Genomic DNA, 13,476 nt, shown 5'->3' on the forward strand with positions numbered 1-13,476 from the left:
TTCCTCTTTTATCTGCTTCCGGTACAGATGTGACAGGGGGTGTCAAAGCGTTCATCTCAAAACTAGAGCTGACCTACAGGAAGGAAAGGCCAAGACACTCACAGAAACACTGGCCTTGATGTTGCTGAGACAGAAACCAATGTTAGGAACTGCCTACCTCTGGACTCCTTTTACAGGAGAAAAATAAACCCTTCCTGCTTGAGCTGCAGAAGTTGGGTTTTCAGCCACTTGCAGTTAAACACACTTCTAACAGAAGCAACCTAAAAGGAATTCCAAAACTGAAGACTACACGCACATACACATTGAACCCCAGAAGAATTACCTGAAGAAGACCAGATGTTTCTCCTGCTTATGGTTTCGAAGAAAATGTACCAGCTGATTAAATTTCTCATCTGCCTTACAGACCTGCGAAATAAAAAGGAAAACCGATAAAGACAAATTTGCTGACAATAAAAACAACCCCACAACTATTTTCAGTTTGGGCCTTAAATTTTAAGGACTCTAACTGCCTCCATGAAGAGGATCACTTCCACCAGGATGTTACTCAGTCCACTGAGCTCAGAACATCAGCCCCTGCTGCTGTCACATGTTGTATCACATAATCATGTAACTGAGGACAGCGAGTCACTCAGCGCAGTAAGTACCTCCCAAACCCCAACATGCCAACAGCACCATGCCGGCCGTAACACCATCTCCAGGGGAGGGCTTTACAATATACAATACAGGTCCTCAGATACAGCCTAAAGACCACAGATCGCAGCTCTGGAATTGGACCCAAGGGTCAGTATTATTTAACAGCGCCCGTGAGATTCTGAGGCACGGCCATGTTCAGAAATCACTGCTCTGAGATGAACACAGATTCCCAGAACGGACTGCACAGAATTACTTCACAGACCTCCATGGAGACAGACTGGAGCTCCTTTCAGGCTCCCAAATTAAAGACATGCAAATCCACCTGAATGCATCCCCCCTATTTTTATTAATATTAAAACCAAATCCTCAATTTGGAATTTCTTTCTCACACACTCGGACATTTCTAAATGCAGCTGCTTAAATGAATGCAAAAGAGCAGAATGCGACAGCAGCCACAGTGGGTTCCAAAGCTACTTTATTAGTATGTACTAAGCATTGGCCTAAAACCTTCATGTGTTTTAATAAACCAACCCTCACAGCAACCCTATGAAGTGGGTGCTCCCTGAGCCCCTATTTTACTGGTGATAAACTGTAAGTCCACCTGGTTCGGTTAGGAAGGGACAAAGCCGAGCTGCGCACCGGGGTGGCCGTGCCCTTGTGCCTCAGCTCTTAACCACCTCGCTGTCCACGGCCTCCTCTCTCCCCTAGGAAGAGCCGGCTGCCCAACTTTACCAGCCTGGCTGCAAGCGGAAACAGCAGCACCAAGTATAATACCCCCAGTCTGATTTCAAAAACATCCTCCTGACAGCTGCACCAGAGGCAGTTTTCTGATTTGCAAACTCTTTTGCCTTGACCCGCCTACCCCCGGAACCCTCCAAGAACTGACACAAAGAACGGCAGCCTCCTCACCCTTACAGTCCACAGCACTAGGGACACTGGTTTGGAAATGGCCCACTTTCTCTGCAAACACGTCACCGTGCTCAGGAGCTGGGGAGCCCCCCTCGGCCAAAAGAAAAACACTGTTCCCTGGCTGACGATATAGAGGTGCCCTGTAAAGCAGGGACACTGGCCTGGCCACCCTGGCTGACCATCCTCTCTAGATGCCTCCTGGCTTGAGCCAGTGACCAGAGAGGACAGAAGGAGGGGACTCACTACTAGCAATCACATTCCAAAAAGCCCTCCCACTGCCTGGTGAGGAAGGGCAGCAGCAGCTAGGATTTACTGCTACAAATTGAAAGAAAGTGAAAGTGAAGTTGCTCAGTCACGTCCAATTCTTTGCGACCCCATGGACGGTAGCCTGCCAGGCTCCTCCGTCCATGGGATTTTCCAGGCAAGAGTACTGGAGTGGGTTGCCACTTCCTTCTCCAGGGATTGAACCTGGGTCTCCCACATTGCAGGGAGGCGCTTTTCCATCTGAGCCACCAGGGAAGAACTGAGCAACTCTCAGCTGCAAAATGAACACACCAAACATTTAGGTTCCAGAGCAGAACACTGTCACCTAAAAAGGCTCCTTCAGAGAGTCTATCATTAGATTTTGTGTTTGAGCTGGCTGTGCCCTTCTCTAACTCAGGCTCATACTGATGGCCCAGGAACCGTGTGTCCCATGCCTGTACCCAGCACACCCCATGCACATGTCAAAAAGTTTGATCACTTGGGGGTAGGAGGCCCAAGGACACCATCCCTGGAGAGTATGCTTAAAACACAGTTATGCCCATGTTTTACTTATTTATTTACTTGCTGAATGACAAGTATCATCACACATACCATGTATCCCAGCCCTGCCCCAAATGCTGCACTTTCAAATGTGCCTCAGGGTATCATTTTACAGACTCAGTTACCTAGAAAACTGAAAGCTAATCCACAGTGCACTCATCATTATTAATTTTTGCTTGCTTTTTGTTTTAACTGCTAAGAGTTAATATATATTAGTGGGAACATGGTGTATCATATTGATAAAACATACAGACAGTGAAAGTTAAGAAAAAAGCACTTGAAAATCATTTTTCAATTAAGTAAAAACTTATTTAAAAATCTAATAAGCTGTTCAAACAATTCTTATAGCTGATCATTTCAAAGGAAAAATGGAATTAAGCTTATTGAAAGTAGTACGAGTCAAAAAAAACTGGTAATTTTTTCAGTAAACTGCTTTGACTAACAATACTGGTTCTACTTTTTTCCAGGTTTACTGAGGTACAATTGGCAAATAAAAATTGTATATTTAAGCACATTTATATAGTAAAAATATATACATGTAGTAATATACGTTTAAGGTGTACGATGTGATGACTTAACATACATATACACAGTGAAATGACTGTCATAATCAAGTTAATACACCTATCACTTCACTTCACCTTTTGAATTTTTGTGAGAACGCTTAGAACCATTGTGGGCAAATTTCAATCTCGGTAAACATCACTGTGAACCACAGCCCTCGTCGCCACTGGCTGGCAGGGGTCGGCGCATGCTCACCATGTAATGGTTCTCCAGGCGGGAAGGGGTCTTCTGGGTGCTGCTGGCCGCCACGCCCTTCTCCTTCACCGAGATGCGCACGGGGTTCCGCAGGCCAGCTCTCACCAGGTTCTCCACCTCCTGGGTCTGAGTGGCAGAGAAAAGGCCCGTTCTCCTCTGCTTGGGCAAAAACTCCAGGATGGTGTTTATGCTAAAAAGAGAAGGGCTCATCTTAACCCCTTACTTATCAGCATAAGGAACAAAGGGTGTTTTATGATACTAAACAGGTATTTTAGAAGACTGGAAACCATAACACTATTTACAGTAGCTATTACTGGAAGATGAGACTACGGGTGATCTCTATTTCTTCTTTATACTCTTATTTTCCCAACATTTCTTCAATATAAACATATACGTGAACTCTTATAACGGGAGGACAATTAAAAGAGTGAAATTAAAACAAAACTTTTTGAGACTAAAAACTATTGAGCTGCACACTATTTAATTGAGCAAACTGTGTAACATATGAATTGGATCCCAATAAAGCTATTTAATTCTTTAAAACACACAAAAACTTTTAAAGAGCCATGAAGGAAAATTCATCAAAGAACAACTGAAATTTAAACAGTGTGGGAGAATTTGATGGATCAAACAACCTAGTGATATGAAATTCAAGTGCAGCTAACAGAGATATAGTCACCAAGTGATAAAGGAATTCCACCTTGGGGTCCTTTCCACCCTGTGTCACCCAACATCCATTAAGTCCAAACTTCAGTACCTTGTCTCAAAACCCATGTCCAGAAGCCTGTCTGCTTCATCCAATACCAGGACCTCCAGGGACCTCACGTAGCTCGCCAGATCGAGGCCCTCAGCCTTCCTTCGGAACATGTCCTCCAGGCGGCCTGGGGTTGCCACGATGATGTTCCCACTAGGAAAAGAAAGTTAACATTTATTGCACTCAGTGAATCTCAGGGACCTTTGTGATTCCAAACACAACTGCTGTATCCCCCCGTGCATGACGGCTCAGTCGTGTCCCACTCTTTTACGACCCCATGAATTTACAGCCCACCAGGCTCCTCTGTCCATGGGATTCCCCAGGCAAGAATACTGGAGTGGGTTGCCATTCCCTTTTCCAGGGGATCTTCCCAACCCAGGGATCGAACCCCAGTCTCCTGCACCTTCTGCATTGGCAGGTGGATTCCTTAACACTGTGTCACCTGGGAAGCCCTATCCTTCCAAAAACGTCATCTAAATCCCACAGACGTCATTCAAATCCCACTCCTCCATAGTGGGAGGAGAAGGCTGCACCATGAGAAGATAGGTCTGAGTTCCAGGCTGAGATTGAGGGCAGGGCTCAGCAAACGCCCTTCGGCCAAATCTGGCCTCCACTGTTTCTGTGACATTTTATTGGCACGTCACTCCATATCCTCCTTCATTCATGGGTTGCCTCTGGAGGCTTTCACACACTAACAGCAGAGGGGAGCTGTAATGACCCAGACTGTGTGACTGACAAAGCTAAAATAATTACTATCCGGGCCTTTACTGAAAGAACCCTGGCTTTATTCGACTGCTTTAGGCCCCAGGTCACTCATCTATAAAATGTGAATGTCAACAGAACTAGAGACAGTTTTATGTAAAGATCACAAACTGCCAGACTGATAGCCAAATGTGCCCCCCCACAGACTGGGTCCCTGCAGGAAAGTTGTGTTTTTTTTTTAATGTGAATTATATCCAAATGTTAAAAAAAAATCTAGAATACAAAAAATTTAAAACCTGGCAATACAGAGTCCTGTAGCAACATGTCAACTGGAGATGAGTATTCAGACCTAAACTAGCCAGTTTCTCCCAATCCCCACCCAGCCCCACTTCACAGGTTTATATTTTCCTCCGACTCCTGTAGGAACTCGAGTCTGTGACCCCCGCTGCAAAGCATCTCCCATTGTAGCTGGACACAGCGAGCACTCAGAAAAGTTTTCTTTATCAAGAATTCACCGACAAACTGGGCACAAAATCTATCACTGCTCATTATAAACTATTATTCATAGTGGGACAATAAAATGCCACAGGCTGACTGCCATCCTGTATTCAAATGTTTATTCTAAATGTTTAGTGAACACCTGCTGTATGCTCCCCTCGTTAGGCCCTGAAGGTAAAATGCAGCGAGACTAACACCACCCTGACTTTCATGAGCCGCCTGGGGATGCAAAGGAGCCGGGCTCGTACAATAGCTGGGAGAAAGCCAGCTCACTGTAACCACAGGGCGGACTGGAAGCCAGTGGCAGCACAGAGTGCCCACACCTACATCAGGACCCATCCTAAGGGCCAGCAGGGGCCGCTGAAGCGCTTTCAGTGAGGGACACGACCTGGCTGGCACTCTGGTGGCTACATGGAGAGTGGATAACCAGGGCTAACAGTAGAGACATACAGCAGAGGGACTTCCCTGGGGGTCCATGGTTAAGAATCCACCGTGCAACCCAGGGAACATGGGTTCGATTCCTGGTTGGGGAACTAAGATCCCACATGCCAGCGGGACAGCTGAGCCCTCGAACCACAGCTAGAGAGCCTGTGTGCTGCAAGATCCCAAGCAGCCAGAAATAAATAATAAACAATTAATTTTTTCAAAGGTAAAGAAACACACAGGAGAGAAAGAAAGAGCAGTTGCTGGAGTTCAGGGGAGAAACAAGCACAAGAGCTGGTGATGGGAAAGTTGACCAGTTAAGAGATGTGCTTCAGAGAGAAAATGCCAAGGATCTGGTGATGATTAACTGAGAGGAGGGATGTGGGGACGGTGAGGAGTCAAGGCTGACTCCCTGACCTCAGGAGAGGCACACAGGGGAAAGATGAACAGGAAACTCCACATGAGGTACGAGTCTAGGGATGAAAATTCCAAGCTCTTGTTTTAGATGTTTCTGCAAAAGCTGTGAGATGCCAGTCAGATGCCAGGGAGACAAGTGGATTATCTGGGGCTCAAGGCGAGGTCAGGGACCGCCTCGGGAGAGACAAGACCATCAACCAGTGAGCAAAATGGGAGGTTGGCAGGAAGAAAAACCTTTTTGTAGGGAGGGGAGTGACTGAAGGGGGCGTTTCCAGTTAGGTCTTGATCATGCATCAAGTTCAATGTCAAGAGCAAGCAAAGCAGCAAGGCAACTCACCCAAGCTCCTTAAATCTGGCGACATCTTCTCCAGGATTCCTGCCTCCAATCCAGAGAATCTGGCTGAAACGAGAGGAGGGTCTCTGAGGTCAGGAGGAATTGCAGCCCGTGGCTGACAGTTTGGGACTCTGCCCCCAACTTACCTAAACTGTGGGAAAGGCTTCGTGAAATGAGACAGGACCTCCTCTATCTGAACAGCCAGCTCTCGCGTGGGTGTGATGATTATGGCGCCCACCTAACCACGGGGCAGGAAGGGACACGATTAGCGGAGCCTGCAGCTTACAGAGCTGAAACTCCACAACTGGCACCCTCCACCTCATGGAGGAAGGTTTCCAGGGCACTTCCTGGGCTTTTCCGCAGTGCGTGGCCGTAGTGCGTATCAACTAGAGCTGAACCTTGAATGATGGGGGTGGCGGGGGGTGGTTAGGGGCACCAAGCCTCTGCAGAGTCGAAAAACCACTTGTGTCCAGTCGTGTCCAACTCTTTTGTGACCCCATGGACAGGAGCCCATCAGGCTCCTCGGTCCATTGGATTTTCCAGGCAAGAATACTGGAGTGGGTTGCCATTTCCTCCTCCAGGGGATCTTCCTGACCCCAGGACTGAACCCGAACATCCTGCATCTTCTGCACTGGCAGGCAGATCCTTTACCACTGTGTCACCTGGGAAGCACAGCTGAAAATCCGCCTGTAATTTAAAGTCGGCCCCCCATGTAACAGGGTATAACTGGTTTGATTCCTCTGTAACCCCATTCCACATGGAGGGATTAAACTATCAATTGGCAGAGACCTATAGTTACTCACTGCTGATAAAACCCGCACTTAAGTGGACCCGCACCACTCAAACCTGTTATTCAAGGGTCAACTGTAGCCTGAATCACAGTCAGTTCTCTACAAAGCAGCCAAACACTATGTTAACAAATATTGAACCATGGCTCCTAGGGAAGTGAGGTTAGGTTCCCGCGAGCCTCTGGTCATCTTTTTGTCAACCTAACAGTACATAAGCTTGTTTTACACACATGTCTGTTTAAAGACACCTTACTTTGTAAGTCAAGTATACTCCAATTAAATAAATAAAGGTATCTCATTGAATATACACTGTTGATTCATTAACGTTGAACTCAAAACCACAGCACTATCATCCATGCCTGAATGACGCTTCTGTAACACGTATTTTCTCAGTAAGGTTCATCACAGCCTCCTTCCGCTCAGGAATGCTCAGCAGTGCTTCAGCACTATGTTTGGGGGTCATTTTAAGCAGTGAAATCACCACATACACACACACACACACACACACACTCAAAGACATCACAGCAGTACGTAGACCAGGAAAAGGACCCGTGTTTACAGTCTGAGAGCAGGAACCAGAAGGCATTCACCGCTTCAGGCTCAGCTGGGAACGTGCCATCAGTGTCACTGCCCCAGGCAAGGCCCCGCATGAGCACAAAAGCATGGTGACTGCTGCCTGGGGAGCTACAGATACACACTAAGGAGCAGCAAATTCATAAACACAGAACCTGCGAGTCATGAGGACACACTGTACTTTTCTTCTTTTTTCAAGCTTTTGACTAGCTTTTTCCTCAACTGTGAACTCGCTGATGACTAGGGGAAAATAAAGCGCTTGGTCTCCTCACCTGACTCTTCTTTAACTTCTCTTCCCTCCTCAGGAGAATTTCCACGATGGGGATGACAAAAGCGAGGGTTTTGCCACTACCTGTGACCTGAAAGGGGAGGAAGCTGCGGTTTGCTTTTCCTCCAAGTTCGTTCTGGAGGGCAAACGGGAGAACAGGCTGCACTGCCATAACGTACTCACCGCTTCTGCAGCAACGTCTTTGTTTTTCATGAACAGAGGGATGGTTGCAGACTGAAAAGATAGATGGCAAATTACCAGTTATGGGATGCTGTGACACCACAGACGAGGCCCAAAGCCCAAGGAACACAGCACTGGCCTTGGTCACACTGGATCCACTGCAAAGTGGACTCTGATCAGTCACCACCAGGGACCTCAGTGTGGTCAGGTAACACGGCGTGGTGTCTATGCAGATGGCGTGCAGGGGAAGCAAGTCGAGCTGGGAGTTGGGAGTCCTGAGTTCTAGCCCTGCCTTGCTTACTCTTCCCCTCTAGACCAGGAAGGGGCTGAAGACAGTGGTTTTAAGGTTCCTTCCTGTCCTCATAGCACAAAACAACGATTCAAACGGGCTCTTTCATTGTAAACACCACCGAGAACCCGTAGGTTTACCAGGGCCCTGGCCCTTTGATTGAAGCAACAAGCAGCTGAACCTGAACCTGACTCAGATCTTGGCTTCAAAGTTTCCCCCTCCTCACCGTCCAGAATTCCACTCCTGGTCCTCAGAGCCTGAGCTCACCCACTGCAGCACATGCAGAATTTTCCTAACTGCCTCGGCACAAGTAAGTCTCAGGGAACATGTGGCAGTTATTGTAAGGTAACTGGAGATGTTGTAAGTAGTCAGAACGAGGTAGGGGAAGCAGGAGGTGGTTTGTTTCTAGCACCTAATAAGTAGAGCCCAGAGATGCTGTTAAACAGCCCGCAACACCCAGGGCCATTTCATATAACAAAGAATTATCCAGTCCAAAACATCAAGAGTGCAGACTGAGAACTCTGCTATGGACCACTGCTGCCCAACAGAAATAAATATGATAAGAGATCAGACTTGTGGTTGCCAAGGAAGAGCGGGGGAGGGAGGGGACAGACTGGGAATTTGGGGTTGATAGGTGCAACCTATCACATTTAGAAATGGAAAAACAACAAGGTCCTACTGTATAGCACAGGGAACTATATTCAATCTCCTGGGATAAAACATAAGGGAAAAGAATATTTAAAAAAGAATGTATCTATGTATAAAACTGAGTCACTTTGCTATATAGCAGAGATTGACACAACACTGTAAATCAGTTATACTTTAAAAAGAGAAAAGAAATATAATGTGAGCCACATACTCATCTAGTAGCCACATTAAGAAAAGTAAAAAGAGGGACTCCCCTGGTGGTCCAGTGGCTAAGAATTCGCCTTGCAATGCAGGGGCCTGGGTTCGATCCCTGGTCAGGGAACTAAGATTCCACATGCTGTGGAGCAACTAAGCCTGAACACCACAGCTACTAAAGCCTACACACTCTGGAGTCTGTGCCCACAGTGAAGGATCCTGCATAATGCAACAAAGAGCCGATGTAGCCAAATGAATAAATAAATAAATTTTTAAGCAAAAATAGACAAAATGAATTTTTATTTATATTTTATTTAACCTGATATCATCCAAAATATTGTCGGCTCGATGTGTAAGCGATATTTTTAAAATGAATATTTTTCATTTGTCTTTCATGCTAAGTCCTCAAAATCCATCACAGATTTTTATATTTACAGTACATCTCAATTTGGACTCACCATGTTTCAAGTGTTCTTAATAGTCATATGTGAGTGGCTACCACAGTGGACAGCACTGAGACCACGGACTCTAATGGCAAATATTGGGTCCTCTCTGCCCAGCAGTCCCAAGGCATGACACACAGCACTGCCTGCCTCCTCCACACCTTTCCTGAGGAGCCTACGCACATCTCAACATTCCAAAACAGGTCTCTAGATTTTCCCTTTGAAGACTGTTACCCCTGCCAACTTTCCTCACCTTAGTAAATGACACCACCAATCACCCAGTCACTAAAGACAAAAACCTCAGGGTCCCTCTAGATTCCTCTTTCCTGACCCCCACATCTGGTCCCTCAGCAACCCAAAAGCTATCTCAAAAGCGACTCCTCAATATCCACAACCTCCTCTCTATTCCAAGCCACCTCTAACTTGACAACGGCCTCCTAGTGGATGGCCTCGCTTCTTCTCTTACTCCCCTAAAGTCCACTCTCTACACAGCAGTCACGGCCCTTCTCTTCCTGCAGCCTCCCATGTAAGACGGCTTCTCACTACATCCAGAATAAAATACAAGATCCCACAAGTAAGACCCTGCATGGTCAGCCCTCGATTTGCTCATCTCTTACGCTACTCATGATGCCCCAGCCACAGAGGCCTTCTTTCTGTTCCTCCAAGCTCATTCCACTTGTACTGGCATTTCTCTTTGCTGGAATATCCTGCCTCCAGTCATCCCTTGGCCTCCTTCTCATTCAGGTTTCAGCTTAATGACACCTCCTCCAAGAGGCCGTCTCTTATCTTACCCTCTGCCCTGTACTTTCTTGTCACTGTCTCCTCCACAACACTGATCACCAGCTGAAATTACCTTATTTCTTTATTCCCTTCTCTCTCTTCTGCATTAAAAAGCAAGGGCCATAAGTGGGGACCAACACTGCAAAATCCCCAGAGTCTAAAAGAGCACCTGATACACAGTTTTTCCTGGAGAAACTGCTTGAATAAATGAGTGAGCTGGACCAAGACACTTCACTTAGCTCACATAACAAGACAACAGGTTACATTTACTGAGTGTCCGTAACATTGTCTTAGGTAATCCTCACAACAATTCGTAGGTAATACTATTTTCGTCATTTCACACGGAAAGGAAATGAAGCTCAGAGAGATTACGTCATTTGCTCAAGGTCTCACAGATCTACAGAGGGCAGGGCCAGGATACGAACCAGGTACTTAAGAGCAAGATACGAATTTAAGAGTAGGATACGAGCCAGGCACTTAAGTCCCAGCACTGGTTATGAAAACCCTAGTGCAGGAGCGCCGCCGCCTGCCGCCTCTGCCTGGCGATCATTAACCAGCTAGGCATCACCCAAGTCGGTGAAGCAAAAAGACGGAAAAAAGTCCCAGCTCTGAGTTCCCCTTTCCCAACCTGCGCCCTTCGCACCGAGGGCCCTCCTCCCCCAGGGCCTATGCCGAGTACCTGCACCGGCGTCATGTACGGAAAACCGAGCTCCCGCAAGACACTCAGCACCTGCGGATGCAGCGGCACCGGTAGCGACTCCCAGGAACCCTCCGTCACGTGCTCCATGGTGCGCTCAGCCACCGAGCTACTACCCGGACGCCTCCCTGGAGCACTTCCGCTTCCGGTCGCCAAGCTGGCCGCCCGGAAACCGCACTCCCTTCGCAAAGATCCGGAAGGCGGGAAAGGCACCTTTGGCGCAGGAGAGTGGAAAGCCGACTTCTGGCGAATAAAAGCGGGCGGCGGGAACCCGGCTGGAGTAGTGCCATCCGTCCAGTGCAACCTCCGGGCGCCTTTCCACACCGAGCAGGCATTTGGGCGGGAGGGATTTTGCCCCGGCTCTCACTCTCTCCCCGCCGGTCGGAGGTCCCCGCCAGTCGGAGACAGATGGCAGCACAACACCGCATCCTGGCCAAAGGACAGTAGGTCCGGAGGGAGTGGACAGAAATGTACCCCAATCCCGGAGCCCTAGATATGCAAAATAGACTGATGGCGCGGATCCACTGCCTGGGAGAAAATATATATTGATTTACTTCCAGGAAGTTAGGTCAGAGACCTAAATAAGAACACTATCTTATTCCTGTGTTCACTACTGGATTGTTTCATGCACGTGTACAACTGATTCAGGAAGCTGTTCAGTTCAGTTCAGTCTCAGTCGTGTCCGACTCTTTGCGACCCCCCATGAATCGCAGCACGCCAGGCCTCCCTGTCCATCACCAACTCTCGGGGTTCACTCAAACTAACGTCCATCGAGTCGATGATGCTATCCAGCCATCTCATCCTCTGTCATCCCCTTCTCCTCCTGCCCCCAGTCCCTCCCAGCATCAGAGTCTTTTCCAATGAGTCAACTCTTCGCATGAGGTGGCCAAAGTATTGGAGTTTCAGCTTCAGCATCAGTCCTTCCAAAGAACACGCAGGACTGATCTCCTTTAGAACGGACTGGTTGGATCTCCTTGCAGTCCAAGGGACTCTCAAGAGTCTTCTCCCAACACCACAGTTCAAAAGCATCAATTCTTTGGCGCTCAGCTTTCTTCACAGTCCAACTCTCACATCCATACATGACCACTGGAAAAAACCATAGCCTTGGCTAGACGGACCTTTGTTGGCAAAGTAATGTCTTTGCTTTTTAATATGCTGTCTAGGTTGGTCATAACTTTCCTTCCAAGGAGTAAGCATCTTTTAATTTCATGGCTGCAGTCACCATCTGCAGTGAGTTTGGAGCCCAGAAAAATAAAGTCTGACACTGTTTCCACTGTTTCCCCATCTATTTCCCATGAAGTGATGGGACCAGATGCCACGATCTTAGTTTTCTGAATGTTGAGCTTTTACTGATCAGCTATTATGCGTTGGGCTTTGCCAGTGGCTGGGCTTCCCTAGTGGCTCAGACAGTGAAGTTATCTGCCTGCAGTGCAGGAGACCCGAGTTCTATCATGGATAGGGAAGATCCCCTGGAGAAGGGCGGGCAGGGCAACCCACTCCAGTCAGGGACTTCCCCGGTGGTCCGGTGGTTAAGAACTTGCCTTTGGGCTTCACTGGTGGGTCAGACAGTAAAGAGTCTGCCCACAATGGGGGAGACCTGGGTTCCATCCCTGGATCAGGAAGCTCCTCTGGAAGAGGAAATGTCAACCCACTCTGGTATTCTTGCCTAGAATATTCCATGGATGGAGGAGCCTGGGTGGGTTACAGTCCATGGGGTCGCAGAGTTGGGCACAACTGTGTTTCGGTTAAGACTATTATGCCTTGAGCCCGTATCTTCAGCTTGGCTTGCTCCCTACATCCATGACGACTTTTGAAATGTCACCAGTGATGCCTTCCCTTCATCATCACTAAAACTGTTTGCCCTTTTTCACTTACCCCCATAACACATTATTAATATGCCATATAATTTATATGACTAGGCTCAACTCCCCCACTAAAAGTTGGATAAAGGGGATTTTCCTCTATTTTATTTCAGTGACTACAACTGGTAGCACCAGACAGTCACCCAGATATTTTTAGTTCAGTTCACTCAGTCGTGTCCGACTCCTTGGGACCCCGTGAATTGCAGCACACCAGGCCTCCCTGTCCATCACCAACTCCTGGAGTCTTCCCAAACTCATGTCCATCAACTCGGTGGTGCCATCCATCCATCTCATCCTCTGTTGTCCCCTTCTCCTCCTGCCCCCAATCCCTCCCAGCATCAAGTTCTTTTCCAACGAGTCAAGTGTTCATATGACGTGGCCAAAGTATGAGTAAATGGGAGTAATACTGTAAATTGCTGGAGAAGGCAATGGTACCCCACTCCAGTACTCTTGCCTGGAAAATCCCATGGACGGAGGAGCCTGGTAGGCTGCAGTCCATGGGGTCGCTAAGAGTTGGACA

General features: G+C 47.7%; 1 protein-coding gene across 2 annotated transcripts in view; it reads right to left on the bottom strand.

Annotated features, from left to right (window-relative positions):
* The window catches only part of DDX55 (DEAD-box helicase 55), a 16,868-nt gene extending 5,679 nt beyond the window's left edge, over positions 1-11,189 (bottom strand). Inside the window, exons 1-8 of one of the 2 annotated variants that reach the window (XM_068989508.1) lie at positions 11,128-11,189; positions 8,046-8,096; positions 7,867-7,953; positions 6,380-6,471; positions 6,237-6,299; positions 3,863-4,012; positions 3,106-3,295; positions 323-405 (exon numbers count right to left, since the gene is read on the bottom strand). In XM_068989508.1, the coding sequence (XP_068845609.1) occupies positions 323-405; positions 3,106-3,295; positions 3,863-4,012; positions 6,237-6,299; positions 6,380-6,471; positions 7,867-7,953; positions 8,046-8,096; positions 11,128-11,184 (773 nt within the window). In that variant the 5' untranslated portion in view covers positions 11,185-11,189. Of the gene's footprint in view, positions 1-322; positions 406-3,105; positions 3,296-3,862; positions 4,013-6,236; positions 6,300-6,379; positions 6,472-7,866; positions 7,954-8,045; positions 8,097-11,076 lie in introns of both variants that reach the window. The other variant, XM_068989507.1, reaches the window with a different exon arrangement.
* Positions 11,190-13,476: the final 2,287 nt, after the last annotated feature.

Source organism: Capricornis sumatraensis, chromosome 17, assembly GCF_032405125.1.
Source record: "Capricornis sumatraensis isolate serow.1 chromosome 17, serow.2, whole genome shotgun sequence".
NCBI lineage: Eukaryota > Metazoa > Chordata > Mammalia > Artiodactyla > Bovidae > Capricornis > Capricornis sumatraensis.